Source organism: Alosa pseudoharengus, unplaced genomic scaffold, assembly GCF_046254945.1.
Source record: "Alosa pseudoharengus isolate Yale_2024_CS ecotype anadromous, Long Island Sound unplaced genomic scaffold, YU_APseudo_1.1 YU_APseudo_1.1_scf_1, whole genome shotgun sequence".
Classification (NCBI taxonomy): Eukaryota; Metazoa; Chordata; class Actinopteri; order Clupeiformes; family Clupeidae; genus Alosa; species Alosa pseudoharengus.
This window is the reverse complement of record NW_027468564.1, coordinates 1,223,095-1,248,230: the sequence shown is the minus strand read 5'-3', so window position 1 is coordinate 1,248,230 and position 25,136 is coordinate 1,223,095. Positions and strand designations below refer to the sequence as shown.

General features: G+C 40.6%; 1 protein-coding gene across 1 annotated transcript in view; it reads right to left on the bottom strand.

The window, feature by feature from the left end:
- LOC143119777 (NACHT, LRR and PYD domains-containing protein 12-like) overlaps positions 1–25,136 on the bottom strand; it is a 36,435-nt gene continuing 11,299 nt past the window's right edge. Inside the window, exons 3-11 of the mRNA XM_076281330.1 lie at positions 10,561–10,838; positions 9,976–10,013; positions 7,567–9,343; positions 7,149–7,322; positions 6,378–6,551; positions 4,727–4,897; positions 2,502–2,672; positions 638–808; positions 1–196 (exon numbers count right to left, since the gene is read on the bottom strand). Of these exons, the coding sequence (XP_076137445.1) occupies positions 16–196; positions 638–808; positions 2,502–2,672; positions 4,727–4,897; positions 6,378–6,551; positions 7,149–7,322; positions 7,567–9,343; positions 9,976–10,013; positions 10,561–10,838 (3,135 nt within the window). The 3' untranslated portion in view covers positions 1–15. The remainder of the gene's footprint in view (positions 197–637; positions 809–2,501; positions 2,673–4,726; positions 4,898–6,377; positions 6,552–7,148; positions 7,323–7,566; positions 9,344–9,975; positions 10,014–10,560; positions 10,839–25,136) is intronic.

Genomic DNA, 25,136 nt, shown 5'->3' with positions numbered 1-25,136 from the left:
AATGAGTGCATGGCCTTATTCCAACCTTAATATCTGCAGTATGCTGTTGGAACTTGACAGTCCTTTAGAGAGAAGGTGCACTCCAGAATCCCCCGGGTCATTGTTACTGAAGTTCAGCTGTAGCAGGGAGTTTGGTGACTGTAGAACTGATGCCACAATCTCACCCAATTTCTCTGTGAGCTTACAGTCAGCAAGCCTCCATAAGAGCAACAAAAGATAACATGAATAAATAAAAAGATATAGTGTTTACACAGTCACAATCAAGAGACATTTCACCAACAGTGCAGAAATCATTCATGTGTACACTGGTCAAACACCACAAACACAAGCACACATGCACACACACCTGATAGATTTTACTACGATGTAGTGCTAGGTATGATGTAGCTAAATTGTAGGGGTGCATTGAACAATATATATTGGCCTAACTTCGCCCCCAGCCAGTATTGCCCTTGTTGACTGGTACCGGCTTATCTGTAAATGATGGCTGAGGTTTATCTGTAATGTCGTATAAATTCTTCAGCTGAACAACTTGCATATATTATTGTTTCACTGTCACCATAGCATATTACTAACAATAACAATTAAGGAAACAAACAAATACAAAATATCAGGAAATGCATGGCCTTACACCAACCTTAATGTCTGCAGTTTGCAGTGGGAACTAGACAGTCCCTTAGAGAGAAGATAAACTCCAGAATCTCTCAGGACATTGTGACTTAGGTCCAGCTCTATCAGGGAGTTTGGTGACTGTAGAACAGAAGCCACAATTCCACAGGATCTCTCTGAGAGTTTGCAGTCAGTAAGTCTGCATAACAACATGAGAAAAGATCAAATATTATGATTATCCCTTTTGTTTAATGTTCGGCTGCATGGCCCTGCTTCCGAGTGACATTACTGCAAAAATATGAAAAAAAAAATAATGAGAGGCAAATGATTTGCAAACGGAGTGCGTTACCACCACCATCTGCTGGACTGAGGTGTAATGTCAAGTGTACCATGTAGCCTCGTTCTGGCCTCCGGGTGAATAAGGCAAATGGAACGTCGCGTTTTTAAGCACCAGAATTGCTCATCATGTCTTGACAAGGTTTACACCAATCATCATCTTCTAATGTATCCTTATGCTGAGAAGTCCGCTCTTTTAGCCCCAAACATAGGCTATTGTTTATGCGCGAAGCATGTTTCAATCAACGCATTACTCAAGATGTTTTTATTGTTGTAGGCCTAATAGTGAATGAATGAATGAATGATAAAGCGATGAAAAAAATGTACGCACAGTGAGTACAGGATTACAGCTGGCGGTGCCAATGGTCAATAACAAAACAGTTATACACACAGTTAATTACTTTCACGATTGACTGACAAAAGGGTTACCATCGAAAACATAGCCTGAAAAAAGCATTTCCTCCAATAATGTTCGGATAACTGAATAAAAAAAAGTACATTATCATTATTCCGAAAATCTGTATCAAAATAGATTCAGAAGAGTGGACTTAGCCTAAGGCTATGTCTACACATGTCTTGCCGCTTTCACACCTTTATCGACACTGGTAAAAAAAAAGTCTTGCGTCTGCACGAAGAGGTGAAAACGAGCGAAAACACTGTAGTGCATAGGCCTATGCCAGGCCTGTAGCCTATGTGGTACCTGGCGGTGCAGAGCTTCACACAAAAACATTCTCCCTATTTTATACAGCTTATGCGTTCTCCGCAGCAGTTCCGTGAGAAATTCAACCTGAGTTTTCAATTTAACTGTTCAACTAAGTTCATTTACCACATTATAATACATTTCTATGATGCCATTTACCTTTGCTAAAAGTCAATAGTTTTTGCCATGTATCAAATCGTGCATCCACATTGAGTGTACATCTAATGTAGGCTAACATGGTTTCTAAGAGACGTAGACAGGTTCATTTCTGACTTCACTAGACTATGAATGCATTTATTTACAGTATGTTGTGAGACATGTGAAAGAAATGAAAGACACCAGCACTACGCACAAATTAATTTAAACTAAAATGGCACTGCCCTAATAACCTTTGACTAGTTATCTCACATCAGTCACTGACAGTAAAATGCATCGGGAAAACACATAGCCTAGGGAAAACACTGTTCACCAAGTCATGATAAGATATTGGCACAGCACAGCAGTTGATTGTGGTGTTTACTGAGTGTAATCCTAGGTAGGCTAATGTCATGTATGAAAACTAGTATTACCAGGAAATACTGTAATGAGTGCCAGGTCGAGTGCAGCTGGGTTTAAGGGTCAGAGGTAATGGGGCTATGTCTTCATCGCCAATGTTGATTGCTGTCCACACAGCAAGTGCAAACCGGAATTTAAAAAAAAACCTGGAACTCGTTTTCAAAAAGTATAATTTTTGGTCACCTAAAATTCCCGTGGTCGTGTGGAAACAAGGCTAAAACGATAACAAACTTTACTGTTTTAACAAAAACTGTCTTTGTGTGGACATGACCTAAGACTACAAAGAAATGTCTGCACCCACCTTAATGTGTGTATTTTGCAGTTGGAACTGGACAGTCCCTTAGAGAGGAGCTGAACTCCAGAATCCCCCAGGTAATTGTCACTCAAGTCCAGCTGCTGTAGGGAGTTTGGTGACTGTAGAACTGAAGCCACCATCTCATAAGATTTCTCTGTGAGTTTACAGTCAGCAAGCCTGCATAAGAACACAACAAAAGATAACAAATGGAAGATATACTGTCTACACCAGTGGTCCCCAAACTTTTTCTTCAGAGGGCCAGCTCACTATGCCTGGCTATAAGAGAGGGCCAGAGAATCGGAGTATGTCAGCAACTGTAATAGCCTTGAATATTAATCCATTACATTTAGTCATAGGCTATTGCAATCTAACACCATTGTAAGCAGTGTTTATTTTATATTAAATATTTAACATATTTAAATATGTTTTATTTAAAATTTTGAACTGTCTTTGCATACACAGCTAACAAGTTGTGAACAAGCAATATCCTACAAATAATTGAAAGTTCTCAAACTATGAGAGTTTTATGAAGTGCTGGAAAAACTGGAGAACTGTGTGGGGCAATTCCACGGAAAATGGACTTTTTGTCACATCCATAACGCCAGTGAAATGCCTTGGAATTTGTATGATGTTAATGATAACATTCATTTTTTGTGCATTTTTTCTCATGTACATTCTTCAGCCAAAAATAACAAATGCTCAAATTTCATGTAATCATTCACATCATACCATACCATCACATTTTATTGGCATTATGGATGTCACATAAAACATAGTTTTCCATAGAATTTCCCTGTGAGTTCTGCTGTCTTTGTATTAATTTGAATGAGTGAAAGAAAATAGTCCCAGAAATATGACTTGAATACAGTTAGGACTATTAAAACAAATTTTAGAATACTTTGAGTACTGATGCAGTCAGCATAGGCCTATTATCTTACTAATCTATATCTTACATTGTTTGCAGGTAGGACTACATTCCATTCAACTCAAAAAAGCACCAAAACAACCACCAGTGGACAAAAAGGTATTACAAGTGTACTGTTAAGCCTCTTTATAGAGGATGAATGGGGGAAATTACAAAGGTTATAGTTTGACGGTGTCATAGTATTCCCATGTGCCCTGATAAATAGCAAAAAAAAATCAAGAGACCCTTAACTAACAGTGCAGAGATCATTCACATGCACACCATGACACACACATTTGCCTTGTTGTCTCTGGTACTGGCTTATCTGTACAAGCTATGATAATAAGATGGCAGCAGAGTTTAGCCAGTTACAGCCGGAAATTGGTCAGATTGACATGTAGTTGTTTGGCAGAAAAAATATATAATATCCAGTGGAAGATGTGATACATTAATTAATTAATTAATTAATTAATTAATTAAATAACATTAAATATGCTTGTATTGCACAACATTTACAATATGTTATCATGACAACTCAAATAAACATAGCCTATGAAACATTTTTTATTTCAAGTTTGCTCTAGCAGTGTAGGCTTTTATTCTATGAAGTCGGGCCACAAGTACGCAGGAATTCTTGGAGTGGCAGCTGTGTTCCAGCGACTCTGATTGATTAAGGATGGCTTCAAGGTATTTATTGGGACTATTCCTATTAGGAGCGTAGTCCAGGGCAACTAAATGGATGTCGCCACCATCCATCTAAAACTTTCAGTAAGGCTCTGTAGGCCACTCTCAGGTGAACCTTCATGACCGTTCATCACAGCTGTTGCTTCGTTAGAAGGCTACCAGGTCTGTGGGGAGGGGCCGCTGGGAGTGAGAGTGTGGGGCTGAGATCACACAGAACTGAACTGATAGCCTATAAACAACAATATCATGCCTGTTTCTAAGCTCACTGGGAATTCTCCCAACTCAGGCGATTGGAAGAGCCGGAGGAACATGGCACATGGAAGAGCACAGAGGAACGTGGATGTTTGTAGAGGAAGACCGATATTGTAACACCTATTTTCTGGAGTTTGTGAAGGTATATTTTGTTTGCTACCCAGGCATCTTTTGAGTTGGATTGAATGTTTTGCATTGGACTATTACTTAAAGACTGCTCTGAAATAAAACTTCTGTTTGCTCGGCTTCACGTTTTGGCAGTTCTCTGCTATACATCCCACCTGCTTCAAAGAAAAAACCCTGCCATGATATCACACATATTATTAACAAGAAAGATTAAGTACACAAACAAATACAAAATTATATCAGGAAATGCATGGTCTGCACCAACCTTAATGTCTGCAGTTTGCAGTCGGGACTAGATAGTCCCTTAGAGAGAAGCTTAACTCCAGAATCCCCCAGGTCATTTTCACCCAAGTCCAGCTTTATGAGGGCGTTTGTTGACTGCAGAACGGACACCACAATCTCACAGGAATTATGTGTGATCTTACAATCAGCAAGTCTGCAAAAGAGTTTGACAATATTATATGACAAAATACTATGCAAGGTGTTTGGATAGTAGATGTAAATAAAAGGGTTTTACCAATTTTTAGGTCTGCAGTATGCAGTGGCAATTACAGTCTGATAGACAGAAGCTGAACTCCAGAATGTGACACGTTGTATAATTTTACAAAACGTTACACGTCCTTTCAAGTTCACAAAAAAAAAAAAGACAGGTGCTGATACAGTACCTCCATCTGTAGGAGTTGGTGTGATGACCCTAAAGTAATTTAACAACAGCAAATAAGACAGGCTTTGTCTCAGATGGCATACTTCTGCACTTCCAATACCTAATTTGAGTGCATGAGTGCATTCACACTGAAAATTCCGACGACACGAAGTGCCCTGCTAGTCCCCGGAGGGAACTCATAACGGCTGAGTGTGGAACGGTGGACACTTTTCGCCCTCAACAGATGCCATCTTGGCTACATAGCGGAATCTGGAGCATCAATGTAGCTTAAACAAACAAGATCTGGCAAAAGGGCATTATGAGAACGTAAAGACTCAATGCTCTTAAAGTGACAATGCACCATTTAAGTAAAACAGCATTTCTTCATAAATTAATGTTTAAAAACTCACAGTAATGGTCTGTAAATTACAGTGTCACTGTAAACGCGATGCTGCAAATGTTTACTTTTTTGGAGGACAATGACAACTGGTAGCATAGACATACTGATAGCTGTAATTAAGCCTGAATGTCACATATTTATGTGGAAAGACAGTAGCCCTACGTGGCGATGAGCAACTGAGCCAGGCAGTCGACGGCCGTCGGATGGACAGCCGTTCTGGACTTTTCCCAAACGCACACATTGCCAGTCCACCATTGCAATGATGTGTATATTTTATCTCTGCCATGTAGCATGGCCACACAATAAGCCTTAAGGGCATCAAGTAAGGAAAACGGAATGTTTTGTGCCGTCTGCAAAGGGCTAATAAATGTATCATAACTTTTGAACAAAAGGTGACAAATTGATTCTGTTTTTCTGCTGTTCTGTAGAGGATACAATTGTGAATATGTCATACACTCTAGGTTTTTGTCCATTTTCAACAGAAATGTGTGTGTGTGTGGGGGGGGGGGGCGGGTCTTGGCAAACTGATATTTCTGTGTTTTGGGGGGGTTGAATTTTGAAGAGATTACATATATTAGTATATGGTATGTGTCATTTCAAAGGGCTATGTCTCCGATTACAATGGTGGGTATATTGTATTTCTGTCCTGTAGCATAACCACGCCTTTTTGTGTCACAAGGGTATCAAGTCTGAAAAAATGGAATGTTCTGTGCAGTCAGTGTTATTTCACAACTACGTGCAGTGAGTGACTCACACAACAGGCACGGTAACTAGATATTACATCACTATACCCTCTAATACAATCCCAATATTAAGTAGCCTACAGTTATAGCTGTTTTGTTGACCTCATCATATTGTAACCACATCACTAACCTCAGTGTTTCCAGCTTGCAGTTAGTATGCTTCAGCCCAACAGTCAGCTGCCTCACTCCAGAATCCATCAGAGAATTAGAACTCATATCCAGCTCTTTCAACAGGGAGTGTTCTGACTGAAGAGCAGATGTTAGGACCTCACAGGATTCCTCTGTGAGACCACAACCAACCAATCTACAGTAACATAACACATGTAGGAGATTGGTTATTGCTAATGATCTACATTTAATGAGATATTACATCACCAATACAACACTAGTATTAAGTAGCTTGCAGTTACTATGTGGTATAATGGTGTGATATAGTAAACAAATTTATATAGGTTTCTCATTTACTGAAATATTTAGTTTAACCATGCACATGTGCTATGAGGAAATGGTTCCCTTCATCCGTCTCCCTCTGTGGCAATTTCCAGAGAGTGAGAAGACTGTTTTAGGGTGTCTGATTCTCTTCACCCCAAGGACACAAACATACCTAGGCCATTAGAAGGTTAAGGGGTTTTGTCACATCCTTATCTCTGTTAATACTAACTGGATGGATGGATTATTGTTGGGTGTGTCGTCATGTCATGTATGTGTGTGTGTGTGTGTTAAGGGTATAAGAACTGGCTTCACCCACACATGTGTGGGATTGTTACTTGACATTTGCTGTGGGTAACATGCTCCCAGTATCGAGAATAAAGCTGCAGTCTCACACCAGTTGTCTTGGAGTAATTTTGACCACAACTATTTTATTGACCTCATCATACTGTATTGTAACCACATCACTAACCTCAGTGTTTCCAGCCTGCAGTTAGCATGCTTCAGCCCAACAGACAGCAACCTCACTCCAGAATCCTTCAGAGGATTAGAGCTCAGGTCCAGTTCTTTCAACAGGAAGTTTTCGGACTGAAGAGCAGATTTTAGGACGCTACAGGATTCTTCTTCAAGCTCACAACCAACCAATCTGCAGTAACATAACACATGTAGCAGATTGGTTATTGCTAATGATCTAAATTTAACAAGATATTGCATCACCACTAGTCTCGCGATCACCAGACCAAAAAATGCCTGCAGATCAGGCTGGGTTCACCCAGTCTACATCACCACTATACCACAATACAACACCAGTATTAAGTAGCTATTTTCTTGCTCTGTAGTATATTATAATTTAGATTCAAATGCATGACAAAGCTGCTATTCTTACTCACCGTGATTTCCTACAAGCCTTCACCACTATAAGCAGTCTCCTACGACCCGCATTTGATGACTTGTACTTAGCCAGGTCAAGCTCATCCAGTGTTTCCTCTGACACCAGAAGCATGTAGGCCAGACTTGAACATTGGGCAGGTGAGAGCTCTTTTCCAGAGTCTATGTACTGCTGAATCTCCTGATGAAGGGAATTGTCCTTCATCTCCAATAAACAGAGTAACAGATTCATGCATCTTTCAGGGACATTTGTGTCTTTACTCAGAATTCTTTTGATATTTCCGGCTGTTTCCTTGAGACTGTCTGAACTGCTCTCCGTGCGTGTCAGAAGGCCTTGTAGGAGTTTCTGGTTGGACTCAAGTGACATGCCCAAGAGGAAGCGGAGGAAAAGGTCCAGCTGTCCATCTTCCTTCTGCATGGATTTATCTATTGCAGTTCTTAAAAACTCAGCCATGGAAAGGTTGGAAAGAGATTCTTGTGAGATAAATTGTCGCAGGGCTTCTGTGTTCTTAGTCACAAAGGAGTGAAACACAAACAACGCAGCCAGAAACTCCTGAATGCTCAGATGCACAAAGCAATAAACTTTATGTTGGTCGACAGCACACTCACTCGTGAAGAACTCAGAGCACATACCAGAGTACAATGTAATGTCTTCTTCATTGATGCCACACTCTTTCAAATTGTCTTCATAAAACAAGATATTACCCTTCAGCAGTTCTTCATACGCTAGTTTAGATAATTTCAAAATTGCCTCTTTGTTGGACTCCAGACGTTTTTTATCATCTCGTTCAACGCTCTCGTCATATTTTTGGGCTTTCCTGTTTGTCTCAGTAAGCAGGAAACAGATATAGACCTCAGTCAGTGTTTGAGGCAAGTCACTTGTGTTGGTTTGACTGATCTTTTTCAGAAGCACAGACGCTAAGATCCAGCAGAAGACAGGGATGTGGCACATGATGTAGAGGCTCTTTGACCTTTTAATGTGAGCGATGGCTGTGTCCGCTTTTGCTGGATTCTCAATCTTCTTCTTGAAGTATTCATCCTTCTGTTGGTCATCGAACCCTTGTACTTCTGTCCACCTGTCTATGTATTTAGGATGGATCTGTTTGACAGCTGCTGGTCGGGAGGTTATCCAAATAAGCGCATTAGGCAGTAGATTGCCTTTGATGAGGTTGATTATCAACACATCCACTGACTCAGTTTTCCAGGGATCATGTATGTCTTGTTCTACATTCAGTGAGAGTTTACTCTCATCCAGACCATCAAAGATGAACATGATCTTCAACTTTCCAAGCATATGTGGATTTATGTTCTTTTCATTCTTATGACGAAAGTCATGGAGGAGTTTGTGAAGAGAGTATGACTCATTTTGTTTCAAGTTTAACTGACGGAATGGAAGTGCAAATATGAAATCAACATCCTGATGTGCCCTTTCTTCTGCCCAGTCCAGAATGAACTTTTGCACACATACAGATTTTCCGATGCCAGCAATGCCTGTGGTCATCACAGTTCGGATTTCCTCATTATCCAGTAAACACTTAAAGATGTCATTACAGTTGATTTTGTCTTCATTTGCCCTTTGGAATTTTGATTGTGTTTCAACCCTGCGAACCTCATGTTGAGTGTTCACCCCTTCACTCTCTCCCTTTGTGATGTATAGGTCCGTGTAGATCTTACTCAGGAGTGTTTTGTTCTTCCCATCCTCAAGACACTCATAAATCTTACCAAACTTCTCCATCATCCACTTTTTGTGATTTGCTTTGACTTCCTGTAGAATTGCATCTACCAAAAAAAAGAAGCGTAACAAGAAATCAATCCACTGTACTCAGCTAGAACAATTCACACATACATTTTTGACATGACATAATACATTTACTGTATGTACTTACTTTTTTTAAACTGTGTATTTTAATTTATGATAAGTGATGTTTCATGGAAAAAACTTGAATCTATGTCCATAATGATCATAATTATGATGAATTATTATATTTAAGTTATAAATAACTACTGCATCATAATTATTCTGTACATATTTCATTAGTGTGTCATTATAAAAGTTTAACCATCTTCCTTATTTGAGTCTTGAACAATTGCACCGTCTCATACAAAAAGTAAAAAGTTTCATAAGAATTCATTCAAGTGCACTCAGTGAAAAGTAATCAAACATGAGGTACAGGTAGGTGTAGAATGTGTTAAAGTATTCAGACATGAGGTACAGGTAGGTGTAGAATGTGTTAAAGTATTCAAACATGAGGTACAGGTAGGTGTAGAATGTGTTAAAGTATTCAAACATGAGGTACAGGTAGGTGTAGAATGTGTTAAAGTATTCAGACATGAGGTACAGGTAGGTGTAGAATGTGTTAAAGTATTCAGACATGAGGTACAGGTAGGTGTAGAATGCGTTAAAGTCTCACCATCTATCTCTCTTGACTCTGCAACATCCCTGGAGAAACTTGTCAAGAACACCATGCAAATTCATTATAAATGCATTTAAACCATACACTTAAATACATATGACATAATATTCTCAGAGTACTGGGGAAATACTGTTGTGTATAGTGCTTGTGTGTGTGTGTGTGTGTGTGTGTGTGTGTGTAGGCCAAGAGTGGTTAATCGGGAGCTTCGAGAGGATTCCCGGTGGGTCGAACATTTTGGGCCTGTCTCAGTGGTGGCATCAGCCATTTTCTATGTGGTAGTATGTTGGGGAAGCGGCATCTCGGCTGCCGACAGGATGAAACTGAACAAACTTATTAAGAGGGCTAGTGCTGTTCTGGGATGTCAGCTTGTGTTTGTAAGTTTTTTCCTACACTGCCCTGGACTCTATAACTTTGGGAGACAATTATTCTATCTTATCTTATAAAGGGCCACTTGAACTTTTAATTTCCTGGTAAAATGAAGTGTCCCATTCAGGACCTGTGCGTGTGTGTGTGTGTGCTTGTGTCTGTGTGTTCCTGTGTGTGTATGTGTGACTGTGTTTGAGTTGTGTATATCTACTGTACCTCTCCTCTAGTTTGTCTGCAAGGTTGTTGAGTTTCATCCTCCCCAGGATGGTCAGAGCCATTTTCACTGAGCCTATATCCCCATAGGTCTCCAACATCTTAGAGGCAACATCATTAGCGTCACTGTTCTCCAACTGTCCTTTGGGAATATGTGGGAATCCCTCCATGATCCCCTTAGAGTAAGACAGGTACTTCTTGAACCGATTCAGGTCTTTAGTCTCCAACTCATCCAGAGTTTCGAGCAGCAGGTCCAGAGAGTTCACAGCCATGACGTTCACCTGACATACAGACACATACAGATAGTTGGTCTCTGAGGGGTCTAGACAGTTTGCCACGGTGCCCATTTAGTCTTTATCACTATTGAAGTTCTAGCCCCTTAAAGGAACACTCTGATGTGGTTTGGTGTGAAGATATTGTGGGCACAAGTTACTCCACATGTTCCTATATACAATTTTCAGGAAGCCATAACTGTTAGACAATTATTTTAGAAGACACTTAAGTGTTGATCAATCCCTGAAAGTTCTAAGGATCTAGCATGAATCATTACAAAGTAATAACTTTGTAAGCTCTTTAAGGCAGTAAGGAAAATACTACTAAGGCATAAGGCAGTAAGGAAGATACTACTACACTTTTGCATGTTGTTAGGTACAGTGACATTATTGACATACAGTTTGAAGCAAATCCAGGATGATCAGACGGAAACATTTTGTAAAATCATGTTTTCATCTCACAGTAATGGGAACAAAAGTGTTGGTTTCTGAAAAGTGTTGTACCCTACACTTAAAAATGTGCGCCATTAATTTACACCCATATTTCAACATTATTAACACGATCTGGTATGGGCCATTTAGGTTTTCCCTCCGACATTGCACTGTGCCTACTTCAGAGGGCACTGTTCCCACCTATTTTGGCCTACCAAATGCCTTTTGAGAAAGCTGAGGTCCTGTAGTTTCTTAGCAAGCATTCAATTAATGTATGATGTACTGGCACAGAGTTACAGAGGCTAAAATGTTGTTGTGTTTTTCTTTCTACCGGGTTACAAACATCTTTGAACTGACCACATTTCAGCCCTCTAAGTCACTTGAGAAATACAAAGTATAAGTATAGTATAAGTATATATACTTTTTTGATCCCGTGAGGGAAATTTGGTCTCTGCATTTAACCCAACCGTGAATTAGTGAAACACAAACAGCACACAGTGAACACACAGTGAGGTGAAGCACACACTAATCCCGGCGCAGTGAGCTGCCTGCTACAATGGCGGCGCTCGGGGAGCAGTGCCTTGCTCAAGGGCACTTCAGCCACGGCCCACTGGTCGGGGCTCGAACCGGCAACCCTCCGGTTACAAGTCCAGAGTGCTAACCAGTGGTCCACGGCTGCCCACAACTGAGCCCTAGCACCACGTCTTGTGAAGCTGTGTGTAAAAGTAGATGGATATAGAAGAAAAGATTAGTAGATTACACAGTTATCTGTAAAGGAATGTCCATGCGTTTGGCAAAATGCCATATTGAGACTCCCCATAACACTTTTGGTTACCCAAAATGCATACTGACAATAAAAGGCTTACTGCATATGAACCCCCTTGGTGTAGAAGCACAATCATGGTCTCAAATGAAAGGTAACACTCTGACGTTTCTTTATTGGTATTTTGATTTTATGCCAGTGGTTCTGATGTAAAAGGACTACTCAAAATATGGAATAATTACACAAAAGTCTCTATTTTTGCATTTTTGTCTTTGGTTCAATGGGTGTGTATAAGATGGACTATACATCTGCACAATATTGGATAAAACAAAATGAATATTCTATTTCTTGATATTCTTGTGGATATTTCAAGACCCAATATGCTGCATCTACATATTGCTAAGGATATACACTGCAGCTAGAATATAGGGAGGCACCAAAGGCGGAGGAGGGGGATGATGAGGGCATTTTTGATTAAAATTAATTGAGACATAGTAAGATTAATTTGACAATGTAAAGCACTATACAGATTATACATGAACAAAGTTCATGAAGGGACCTATTTCCCGATAATGACCGGCGGTCTATACATTATCCCACTTATTACACGGCTACTTGCCAAAATGAAACAATAAACTCCCCATGTTTTGACTCTTTAGCCTAGGCTATGGCTTATTTGTTACGTTTCATCGTGGCTTTTGCTGAGAAGCAAATAGTTTGCAACAACACAAGCTGAACTTGAATCAAACATTCTTTTAGAACACAGCTGATCAACCGTCTGCTTTCACTTTTGAATGAAGTTCCAGTCCTTGCGTAGTGATATGAAAGACATGAATTAGAAGCACAAAACACATTTTCCTTGACGGCGGTCTGTTATACTTAGCAACGGTCTGTTATCGAGAAATAGCAGGCCACCGAACTTTGGGAAGGCCCATTCAAGTAAATGGAACATTCTTCAGCATTATGAAGGGCCGTGTAATAACTGTCAATAATAAGGAGTTTGTTTTACAAGATGCTGTCATCACAGAAAAGGACCCTGAATGCATTGCAACTGATTACAACTGAATACACTCTTAGAAAAAAGACTCTGAAGGGTGCTTTAACCACATAGGTTCCTAAGCATGGAAATGGAACCATTTCACCAACTAAAGGTGCTATTTCAATGCTTATGTTCAGTGATGTTGTTGAGTTGGTTGTAGGGATTATGGGTATATATTAGGGGTGTGAATCTCTCATGTAAAAGACGATACGATTCGCATCTAGATACATGGGCATGATTCGATACAAGAAAAGATACATGTTTATAAAAAACGATTCAGTACGATTCGATGCGATGCAGTTCAAGAATGGAAAACATTCTGAAAGATTTTTTATAATTTGCTCAAGGTGCACATTCATTTTATATTATCAATTATCATGGTCATGGTTGTCAATTAGGCAACAAAATGTGTGAATATGATTATCTAAACTGAGGTTTGTTTCATATACTGTATTGAAATGAAAAAAGAATAGTCTACATTTCAGTCAAACACAGCAGCCAAATACAACATAAAAATACATTGTTAGACTTTACAGATTTTATAGAGTTATATCTGATTGTTTTCATGGAGCTGTAGCCTTGTTGAGGTAAGACAATACCGAAATAAAATAAAACAGTGCTTAAGACACTCTTGGCCTTTTCTCATATAGGCCTAGCCTACCCTACAAGAATAAAATAGGCCTACAAATCAATGAACTCTCTGGGCTTATTTTGTTCCAACAGTAGACCTAATGCAGAAACCTAAAATGTCTGAGTGAATATGAACAAAATCATTGGCTAATAATTTATGCATCGTTTTAGCATCAAGGGCCAAATTATTATTTAACATTAAGGAAATCCCTTCATCAAAGGTAAGGCTACTCTACAGACTATCGTTGCTGTTTAGGAATGCTATAAGTGCTTAATTTCGCGCTGGATTTCGAAAAACAAAAGCCGACCGAGTGCAATTGTCACATGCTTAAGTTGGAATAGATGTATGGGTAATGAGGTCATTTGACAACTTTGGGCAATGAATGTAACCAAAAACGAACTGCATTACCCACAATTCCATGCCACGTATCGTTTCAAAACCGGAAGTGGGATGAACGCGCTGCTTGGAACGTAAATGAGAGTCTGAGCGAGCAGAAAAGGTTGTGCACCGATTCATAACAAGTAAATCGATATAACGACCGGTTCATTTCAGTTTTTTTCCGATACGGGGCTTCACGTATCGATGTAGCCGTATCTTACACGTTAAAAACAGATACCGATACGTATCGGTTAATCTTTACACCCCTAGTATATATGTACCGGGCCGTGGGACATTCCTAACCAGGCCGTAGCCTACGACATGAGTTTAAAAAAAACTAAACTCAATTTAATTCGCAATAATGTCACGTTTTTACATGGCATAGGCCTATATGCAGTTGTTTGATTGCACGCATGTTTGCATTTTGCAAGGTCTATTTTCTTACGTCTGTCTGTCCCGCCTTCAACACTTTACATATTGCCTTCAGCGTTGCGCAGCCTCAGGTCAGCTCACTTCACTTGATCAGTTCTTGGCGAACGGTAGTGTCACACAAAGTTAGCTAAACTGCTAGAATGAGCAACAAAAAACAAGCATCTTTAGCAGGTCACTGGCCAGAGTGTTCGAGAGCCGCTGCAGAGATTTCTTACAGAAAAAAAGTCACCGCTGCACATTTTAGTGATGAGGACTGGGTGTCAAAACTCGCTTACCTGTGTGGCATATGTTGCTAATTACCTCAACCTGTCACTCCAGGGGAGAATGACGACTGTCTTTAAACTGGCAGATAAAGTCGCTGCATTTAAAGCCAAGCTTGGTTTGTGGGGACGGGGTGTATTTGATATGTTCCAAACAGTAGTGGGGGTTTTGGGAGAGACTGAGGCAGGGCCCTTTCTCTCGCAGCTGGTGCGCGATCACCTTGTTGCGCTTTCAAATGAGTTTAAGCGTTAGGCTACTTCCCATCCTCCAAAGATCCACGGCAAACCAATGAGTGGGTCCGCAACCCATTTGTCAATATCCCGAATAGTCCTAACTTGTCAGCGCAGGAGGAAGAGCAGTTGATCGAAATTGCAAATGACGGTGGTCTTAAGAGTGTGTATGAGGAAACCTCTCTGGCGGGTTTTTGGATCAAAACCAAAGCAGAATATCCCGAGATAGCCGTAAAAGCGCTGAAAACGTTGCTACCATTTCCCACCACGTATCTATGCGAGGCCGGGTTTTCTGCAATGACTGCAACTAAGACCAAATTGCGCAATCGACTGGACATTTCAAACACACTGAGGGTGTCACTGTCTTCCATCACCCCCAGATGGAACCTACTTGTTGCAGGGAAACAAGCACAGGGCTCCCACTGATTATATTCGTAATGCACGTTTAGTTCCCATGTTTTGTTCCCATATTTTGTTAAGCATGTTCACACTTGATAGATGTAGCTTCAAGTTGTTCAATTTGCATAGTTCATATTGTTCCATTTTCACTTCTTCAAGTTCACGTTTTTCACATTTTTAAGAGTTTGTTACCTTCACTGTTAACTGGAGCTAGTTCTTTTCAAGTAATGCATGCACAACACATATGGAACATGGAACCCCCGAGACCCCCCCCCCCCCCCCCCTCCCCCCGGTCCGTGAAAAAAAAATGGGAATCAAACCGGTCCATGGTACATAAAAGGTTGGGGACCCCTGATTTAGATGGTCATCTAGCCTAGGCTACTTGATGGTTTGTGGCACCAACAAATAATTACGGTAACGCTTTAGAATAACATGTGCTTATTAGGTATTAACAGTGCATAATAAGCAGTTAACACTTCATTACTAACAGTTAGTTAATTTTATCCTTTAATAACATTAACTAACGGACTTCCGGTGACGCCATGTCTAAGGCATAAGCCAAAATTGGGATTGTCTATGGAGGAACTGAAAACTGAAATAAGAAGGCTGGAGACAAGAACAACAGAGGCGGAAGATCGCATTAGTGCGGCAGAAGACGATGGGAAAAGGTATGAGAGAGCAATGAGATATCTGCTGCGCCGTGATATGGACTTAACAGCCAGATGTGAAGACCTGAGGAATAGGATGAGACGCAATAATTTGAGAATATATAAGGTGCCTGAGGGGAGTGAGGGCAGAGATGTTAGGGAGTTTTTTTTTTTTTTTTTTTTTTATTAAACTTTTTTATTTTTCTCACAGCAAGTTACAAACAAAAAACAAATGAACATAAAGGACAAAGAAAGGACAAAGAAAGAAAGGGAAAAAAAAACACACTCACACACAAAATATGTAACCCCCCACCCCCTTTACTCCCCAAAAAGAGACAGCCATCCAGATATCAAAATGTATATTATCGCAAATCTTACCCAGATCTTCTATTTATCCCATCCTTCTGCTTCTTTAATTTTAACCCATCTTTCCATATATTGTTTCCTGTCCATATCATATGCCATTAAGCACTCTGTCATCGAGTAAGACTTAACATATTGTTTAAGGCATTTTAGCTCCTCTGTTCTAATTATAAATAATTTCCCCAAAAAGATAACAATATTTGTTATACTAGTTCCATTTTTCTCCAAGTCACCCAGTAGCACTGTACATAAATCCAACTGAAAGATGTTAGGGAGTTTGCAAAGGAGTTGATACAGTCCGTCCTCGACCCAATGCCTGAAGTGAGCCTAGAAATTGAGAGAGCCCATCGGTCTATAACAACCAAGCCGACGAGTCCCAATGCCACTCCGAGATCTCTCATCATAAGATTTGTGGACTATTCCGTGAGAGAAAAGATTCTCAGACAAGCATGGGGCCAAAAACCTGTTTTCAAAGGAGAACAAATATACTTTGACCACGACTAGGCCTACTCCCCAGAGTTACAAAAGAAGAGAACGCAGGTTAGAGAGGTCATCAAAAGTTTAAAAGAGAAAAACATCAAAGCTACCCAGACAGCATTTACATCTGTGCCAGATCCGTTTTTGAATCAGCAGATACGCGCAGCAGTCGCACTCACTATGCAGATCTGCACCAACTTTGCGCCAGACTTGTCTGTAGCTTCTGACTTTGACAGTCCATCCAGCGGGTGCGGTGCCTATCCGGGGCAGCTTCGCAGACCAGACGCGCCACAACTGAATTGAGTCCGCCCGGCGGGTGTGGGCCGGATCCGCAGGAGCTGCGCAGACCTGACGCGCCACAACTAACGGAACACTTTTCCCCCACATAAACCTGCAACTCTATCTGATTATGCAGAGTGGAAGACTGCAGGCTGCACCGTCTTTGTGATTATTGGTAAGTGCATTATACAAGTATCATTTTAAAAGTAAACTGGCGTTGATGTCATCTTAGTCTCTTAAATATTCAGGCCTGTATTAAACATGAAAGTGTACAAACTTAGTTTACTCTGAAATTCTGACAACCTGCAATGTGCCAGACAAGCTGGGTATAGCTACGGTTAGCTGGTAATCTAGGTTCTTTTAAACATGCATCCACAACTAATCTGAACATATGCTTTAAGGCTGAATTGGTGAGCTTTGCTTATTATTCACCAAAATCGCTGAATATCGTGTCCATTGTGTGTTAGCTGCAAATTCGTAGCCACGTTAGCGCTACCCAAATTGTCTGTAGCTAGCCTTGCTGCTAGTAGAACTGCAGGTATTGCATATCCGGCCAGCGTTATTTAAGCCTGTTTAAAATTGATTTAGAGTGGAAAAACTTGGCAGTAAACACTTTTTTTATTGAAGGTCCACAAGAATTGTCGCTGTCCTCCAGTTTATCCGGTTTGCATGTTAAGTTGATGAGACCTGTTCAAGCAGTTTTTTGTTTTTTTTTGCGATTGCCTACCAAACTGAATATAAAGGATGCAATGCGTTGGCATATTATACTGTTATAAAATAAATAATCTTTGGATGTTGAATCTAATATTTACTCTTTGTTTCTTTGCTTTGTGTGCTTTTTGTATGTCTCACAGGAGCAGTGAGGAAGAATCGCAGGTTGATGCCTTTTTGCCCTGGACCTCTGACATCCATCCGTGAACGGCGCTGCAATTCACCGTCTGCTCGAAAAATATTTCTCAGGACAGCTACTAGCCTACTCTGCGAGAGATCTGCCGCTGCCGCGACCAAGGAACTGCTGCTGACCTGCGAGCTGCCATGATAGCAGCCTGTCCTGCAGTCTGGATTGAGTAGCAGATAACGTCAGACAGCGAAGCTGTTCTTGTTGAAACCTGTCCCCCAAATTATAATTTCTTCCACTCAATTAGACAAGGCAAACGAGGTGGTGGAATTGCCTCCATTCTCTCAAACAAATATAGTTGCACTAGAGTCAACTTTGGCGAATTCGCTTCCTTTGAGTATATTGCCCTCACTCTGAAGGCTGACCCAGCTGTACTTCTATTAACCTTATACCGCCCTCCTAAACTATGGACTGGCTTTCTCGACCAGTTTTCTGAACTTATGTCGCTCATCATCACTAGCTATGATCGGATAATTGTAAATGGCGACTTTAATATTCATGTCAATAAGACAACTGATGCTAAAGCCAGTAAGTTCCTTAATGTGTTGGACAGTTTAGAGCTAAAGCAGCATGTTACAGGACCCACCCACAACCTTGGCAACACCCTCGATCTAGTCATTTCTAGAGGGATAGAAGTCACAGACTTATCAGTAAATGATATAAATATGTCTGATCATTATTGTGTATCTTTTGATATAGTAATACATACTCCAAAAATTCATCCCGAAATTGCAATCAAATCGTGACTCTTGGACATTAGAGCAGAACAGCAGTTCATAGCTCTTATAGACTCCATAAATTTAGATATTTTACATCATCCCATTGATCAAATGGTAGAGGCTCTCAATCATGAATTAGGCGCTCTGCTTGACAGAGTGGCACCCTTAAAGACTAAAAAAAGGCCCTGTAGCAAACTGACACCTTGGATGAATGAAAATATCCATGATCTAAAAAGATCATGTAGAAAAGCTGAGAGAACATGGAGAAAAACTAAGTTACAGGTTCACCGTGCCATTCTAAAAGAAAAAATAGCTAATTATAATAGAGCTATTCGGAATGAGAGAAGGAACCACTTCTCTAAGGTAATTGCTGAAAACAGTGGAAACTCATAGGGTGTTGTTCTCCACCATTGATAGGCTATTGCATCAAACACCTTTTGATACACTCAGTCAGGCATCCTCTCTAAGATGCGAAGAATTTGCAGACTTCTTCAAAAACAAAGTCATTTCTATAAGGGAGGCTATTGGTAACATAAGTAATATGTTTAATAGTACACCCAAAAACAGCCCCCCAAAGTTAAGGTTCTTTAGCAGTATTACTCAATCTGAGCTTGGTAAAATTATAACTCAAACCGGCTCCTCCACATGTGTTTTGGATCCAATCCCTACTAGATTCCTCAAAAATGTATATGATAGCTTAGCTCCCTTTATTCTCAAGGTAATAAATACCTCATTAGAAACAGGTATATTTCCAACTGCTTTTAAAACCGCTGTTGTGAAACCTTTACTTAAAAAGTCGAATCTTGACCATACCAATCTGAGCAACTACAGGCCTATATCAAATCTACCGTTCCTGAACAAAGTACTTGAAAAAGTCGTTTGTAATCAGTTAAATACCTTCCTCAACGAAAACAGTATCCTTGAAAAATTCCATTCAGGTTTTAGATCAAATCACAGCACAGAAACAGCTCTAGTAAAAATAGTCAATCATCTTAGACTGGCTACTGACTCAAACAAAGTCTCAATCCTTATTCTTCTGGATTTGAGTGCGGCATTTGACACCATTGATCATAGCATCCTAATTCACCGCCTTGCGAAGTGGGTGGGTCTCTCTGATAATGCTCTAAACTGGTTTCAAACCTACATTACTGGCAGAGATTTTTATATCAGTCTAGGAGATCATGTGTCTGAAAAACATGACTTGCCTTTTGGTGTGGCCCAGGGGAGCTGCCTGCTATTTTCCCTATATATGCTTCCGTTGGGAAACGTCATAAGTCAGCATAATGTAAACTTCCATAGCTACGCAGATGATACCCAATTGTATATTTCTGTGGAGCCAACTAACCCAGATGGCCTTTGCTCCCTCACTGCATGCCTAACCTCCATTAATCAGTGGATGAGCAAAAATTTCTTGAAACTAAATGATGACAAAACAGAGGTACTTTTGGTTGGACCAAAACTAAAGCGAGACATTGTTCTTAGTAATCTGGGGAACTTGGCGCACCAGGTCAAACCAAAAGTAACAAACCTCGGTGTCATCTTAGATGCTGAGTTAAGTTTTAAGCCCCATATCAGTAAAGTTACTCAGACAGCCTATTTCCACCTGAGAAACATTGCCAAAGTGCGGCCCTTTTTAACTCAACAAGATGCAGAAAAACGAATTCATGCCTTTATCACTAGCAGGTTAGACTACTGCAATGCACTTTTCACTGGTCTTCCCAAAAAACATCTAAAGAAATTGGCACTCATACAGAACTCTGCGGCTAGACTTTTAACTAAGACCAAGAAGAGAGAACACATCACCCCTGTGTTGGCTGAACTGCTGGCTCCCTATTTCCTATAGAATTGATTTTAAGGTTATGTTAATTACTTACAAAGCTCTGAATGGCATAGCACCTTCATATATCTCTGAGTTTTTAATATCGTATCAACCACAAAGGAAACTTAGATCATCCAATTGTAATCTTTTAATCGTACCCAAAGTGCTCCACAAGCAAAGTGGAGAAGCTGCTTTTATCCATTATGCCCCAAAACTATGGAACACCCTGCCTCTGTACATCAAGCAGGCGAGTTCAGTAAATATTTTTAAAAAAGATCTGAAAACATACCTGTACAGGAAAGCTTTTAGTTAAACTCATCTTATCCTGTAGACTACTTTTTCAGATTATTCTACATCTGCTGCCATTGGAGGGTGCAGCCAGCCAGAAGCAGATGGGCTCCCCCTATTAAGTCAGGTTCTGCTTAAGGTTTCTTCCTGGAATATGGGAGTTTTTCCTTGCCACAGTTGCCATATGGCGTGCTTATGGGGGGTAAAGGGTTAAGGCTGTTATTGTTATATATTATATATGTAATAATGTTATTTTCTATATTTTTGATATGTTGCTGAGTGGATCATAAACGGCCCCAGCAATGAAGAAAAGTGATTGATAATGACTGACTGACTATTATTGTGTTACATGCTTCAAATGTAAAGCACTTTGAGCTGCATTCTGTGTATGAAAGGTGCTATACAAATAAAGCTTATTATTATTATTATTATTATTATTATTATTATTATTATATTAACGTCGAAGATCTCTCACGAAACAACAAACTGTCGCTGTCAAAGTCCACCGAGCTGCTGATCTGCAGGATCGCCCAACTGTTCTGTGCTTTCAGTGCTCACCAGACTGCCAGTAATCTTACATCCTCAGACACAGCTGAGCGCCGTCGTCATCATCATCATTGGACATCAGCCGGTTAGATGCAACCGCAACGGACTATGTTAACATAACATTTTCTTTCAGTGCGTTTGGCGGAGTTTGTTTTCATCAACATACGCCAATGAAAATGGTAGCAAAAATTCAAAAAGACACATTACGCTTACATTTCACATATTGGTTTGTGTTATGTTGTAGGCATAGGCCTAAGGTTAGGCTAGCGGACACACTGTTCTATTTTGCCTTTTTAAAATAAAAAACTATTTTGAAAATTACAAATTGTGTGGGTCTTAATTGTCTGATAGCTTAAATATGAATCACAGGCCAAGGCCAGATGAGCCCCAGATGTAGAATATGCGTCTGGGCCAGATCCGCACCAAATGCCATGGCAATATAACTGTACTGGGCCAGTTCTGGCCCAGATCTGTCTCTGATCCGTAATTCCAACCTGTTCCGGTATTGGCCCGTTGGAAGAAATGACCCCGGGGCAGGTCCGTTTAGTGGATCTGCGCCAAATGCTAATGACGATCTGGACCAAATCTGGCCCAAATATATTTTGCTGTCTGGGTAAATGCATCTACCCAGCACAGCTAAAAGTCTTCATGGATTCTGGTGAGAAGACCTATCCGACGCTAACAGAAGCACTCCCGACACTTCGGGAACTTAATATCCAACCTCAGATAGATGAACGGGAGCAGATGGAAGGGGAGATGGGACGCTACAGGTGGAAAAGCGCAGGAAGGAGAAAGGAGAGAGATTCAGCGACGCTGGCAAATGCGGATGTAAGGGCCTTCTTTGAGGAAGCAGAGTGACATTGATTACGCCGAGTTTTCTTCTACAATTTGGATATGTTAAAGACTACAACGTTAGGACGTTTTTTGCAATGTTGGACGGAACTTTTGAAACGCGAGGCTGTGCAGACTGAGCTGCAATCGTCAGGGATGGATTACTGAACGGGCCTACCGGGCCCAGGGGCCCAAGGGGTCAGGGGGCCCTGAAGCCCAAGCCTTTGCATGGAATCATTGCCTCAATATCAACAAATCAGGATGTAGGCTATGAATCTGATTGAATTTACTGTAGTATTGGCCATCTCCAAAATGCACCAAAATACAGGAAATCAAACAAATTAAAAAATTTCTGGGGGAGGACCCCCAAACCCCCCCTCCCACATATACGACAATAAGTGGGGGGCCCTTAATACATCTGGGCCCAGGGGCCCGAAAGTTCATAATCCGCCCATGGCAATCGTTCTACGAGACGGACGACAGCAGCCCAAACACACTGAGTGTGACACCCGCGGAGGAGCTGTCACCACCCTTCGCCCAGGCAACACCAGGAGCTGGTTTGTTCAGTCTAACGACCAAACAATTTTGTCAAGTTTTTGATTACCAGCTGGGTATGTGGAAGTCTATGGTTCATAACTTTGTTCTTAGGTTAGGCTTAGGTAATTATTATGACCGCCGCTAGCGAAGCTAGCGAAGCGGTCATATAGGGATTGTCAAAGTTTTTTTTTTTTTTTTTTCTTTCCCGTCATCTACTTCCTGAATTTTTGGTCAACGATACCCGGGACACCGAACCACCGGGGCACATGAAATTTGGTGGGTATGTAGCCCCACTAGACTTTTACGGAAAAATTTCGTTTCGTCCCCGGGGTCCACTCCCCCCCCGTGCTGGGCCCCCCGAACCGCAAAAAAAGCAGTTTTTCCTAAATAACTACCTGAACCGTGGCACCGAGGATGAAGAATCTTTTATGGTATGTTGGTCTCAAGGGCCCACATCAATCTGGCCCATAATCACTCATTTGTGATTTGCACCCACCCCCCCGGTAAAAAATGAAAATGCAATATTATTCTGCTTTAATCGTCCCTATCTTCAGTTAAGATGTTCAGAACTGCACCAAATTTTATGTGTATGATTGACCTGGCATTCTCTGGGGGTATGCCAAGTTTCGTAGAATTTCATCCATGGGGGGTCTTTAAAAAAATAGATTATGTGTACATTTAGTGACTGTACACTCATTGGCCTGTAGATGGCGGTGCACACATATACACATGCACACACACACAGGCACCCACATACTATCGGTATTAGAACGGCTGATACATAATTACAAATTCAGTAGGATTAAAAGAAAGCCAAAAATAAATATTCATCATCATCATCATCATGTCTGCATTTTCAGTATTGGCGATAAGTAGTCGTTTGTCCACTAGATGGCGCATCGTTGCAGTGAGACGTAATTTTGTTGGAAGTTAAACGTGGGTTGGAATAACAATGGCCGCTTCCTACAAGGACCATAGTTTACCGCAGAGAACGTCTAATAAGGATAGGATGATGTTCACATGAAATGTAATTCCCATTTCTTCTTGAAGCCGAAATAAATCTGAGGATGTTTATCGGACATGCTTGGTTTTTACTGCAGGTACGTTAATCTTATAATATCAATAAGGACCTAGGCAATGTTACCGTTAGCGTTGGTTGAGTGATGGAGGCCAATTTGATTGATTGCATTTGTAGAAAACTATAAATGCGGTTATACCAAGCAAATTGATAGCAGCACTGTAATTGTATCTTTCGACTGTCATTTGTTGCACGTGCTACAAAAATCATTCTGTGCAATGGAAGATTTACCAACGTTACACCGATCTGATACAGTTTTGCCTACATGCGTGAGACTGAGACGCCTGTTTATTTTGTTTGAAGTGCGTGCAGGGTGTGAGAGGGGAATCGATGTGCTTTGATTCCAGCTTGGTAGTTGTAGTCTGTGAAATTAAAAAGCACGTGTGTGTGAAGTATCCAAACAATGACACCTTCATTTCATTATGGCTGCTTTAGCAACACACCATAAGCTACTGTGTAGGCTAGTGGGTCCCATTTAGAGGTGGCTACTTCATTCGCGCTTTCCTTGACTCATGGAGCTGCGTGAATTTTATTACAACTTTTCGCCACGATATGGCAATTTAAGTCCGCTTGATACTGTAAGGCGTAAGCCATTGGTTTCCAAAGGAGATTTTATTTGTGTCGCCAGCATAGCTTATTGACAATTTATGTTGTCAATAGGCCTACCTTATAAGCCTACCTGTAGCTTAAGGAAGCTAACAGCTTTCTATTAGGATCTAGTTTGTTAGTTACAGTTTTGTCATAACTCCCTGATGCATTTTTGCATTTAGAATAGCCAGAGCGTGAACAATATCGGGTGCCTATGGACTAGGCTCGCTTGGTGAACCCAGCCTGATCTGCCCGCTATTTATTTTTTGATTTCTTAAAAGATTGAGCTTGGTCTGGTGAAAGCCAGACTAGCCATGGACCTCAGTTACACAATGCAAGGGAACATGAATCAGCCTATATTTGCACGAACAATAACGGACAACAGCTCTTCAACTTTGGCCCGTTAAAATGTGAACAGTCTAGCGACGCATTTCATCAAGGCCCATTTGGACATGTCAGTTATTTGCACCACTAGTAAAACAGCATTTCGTTTCAGACTACTGTTACTTAATTTGTGCATTAACAATAACGTTTCAGACTACTGTTACTTAATTTGTGCATTGACAATAATGTATTACATGAACTAAAGATGACTAAAATCTTATGTAGAAGAAGAAACATTCACAAAAAAATCCATCCATCCAAAAATGACCTTGATAGCTGTTGAAAACG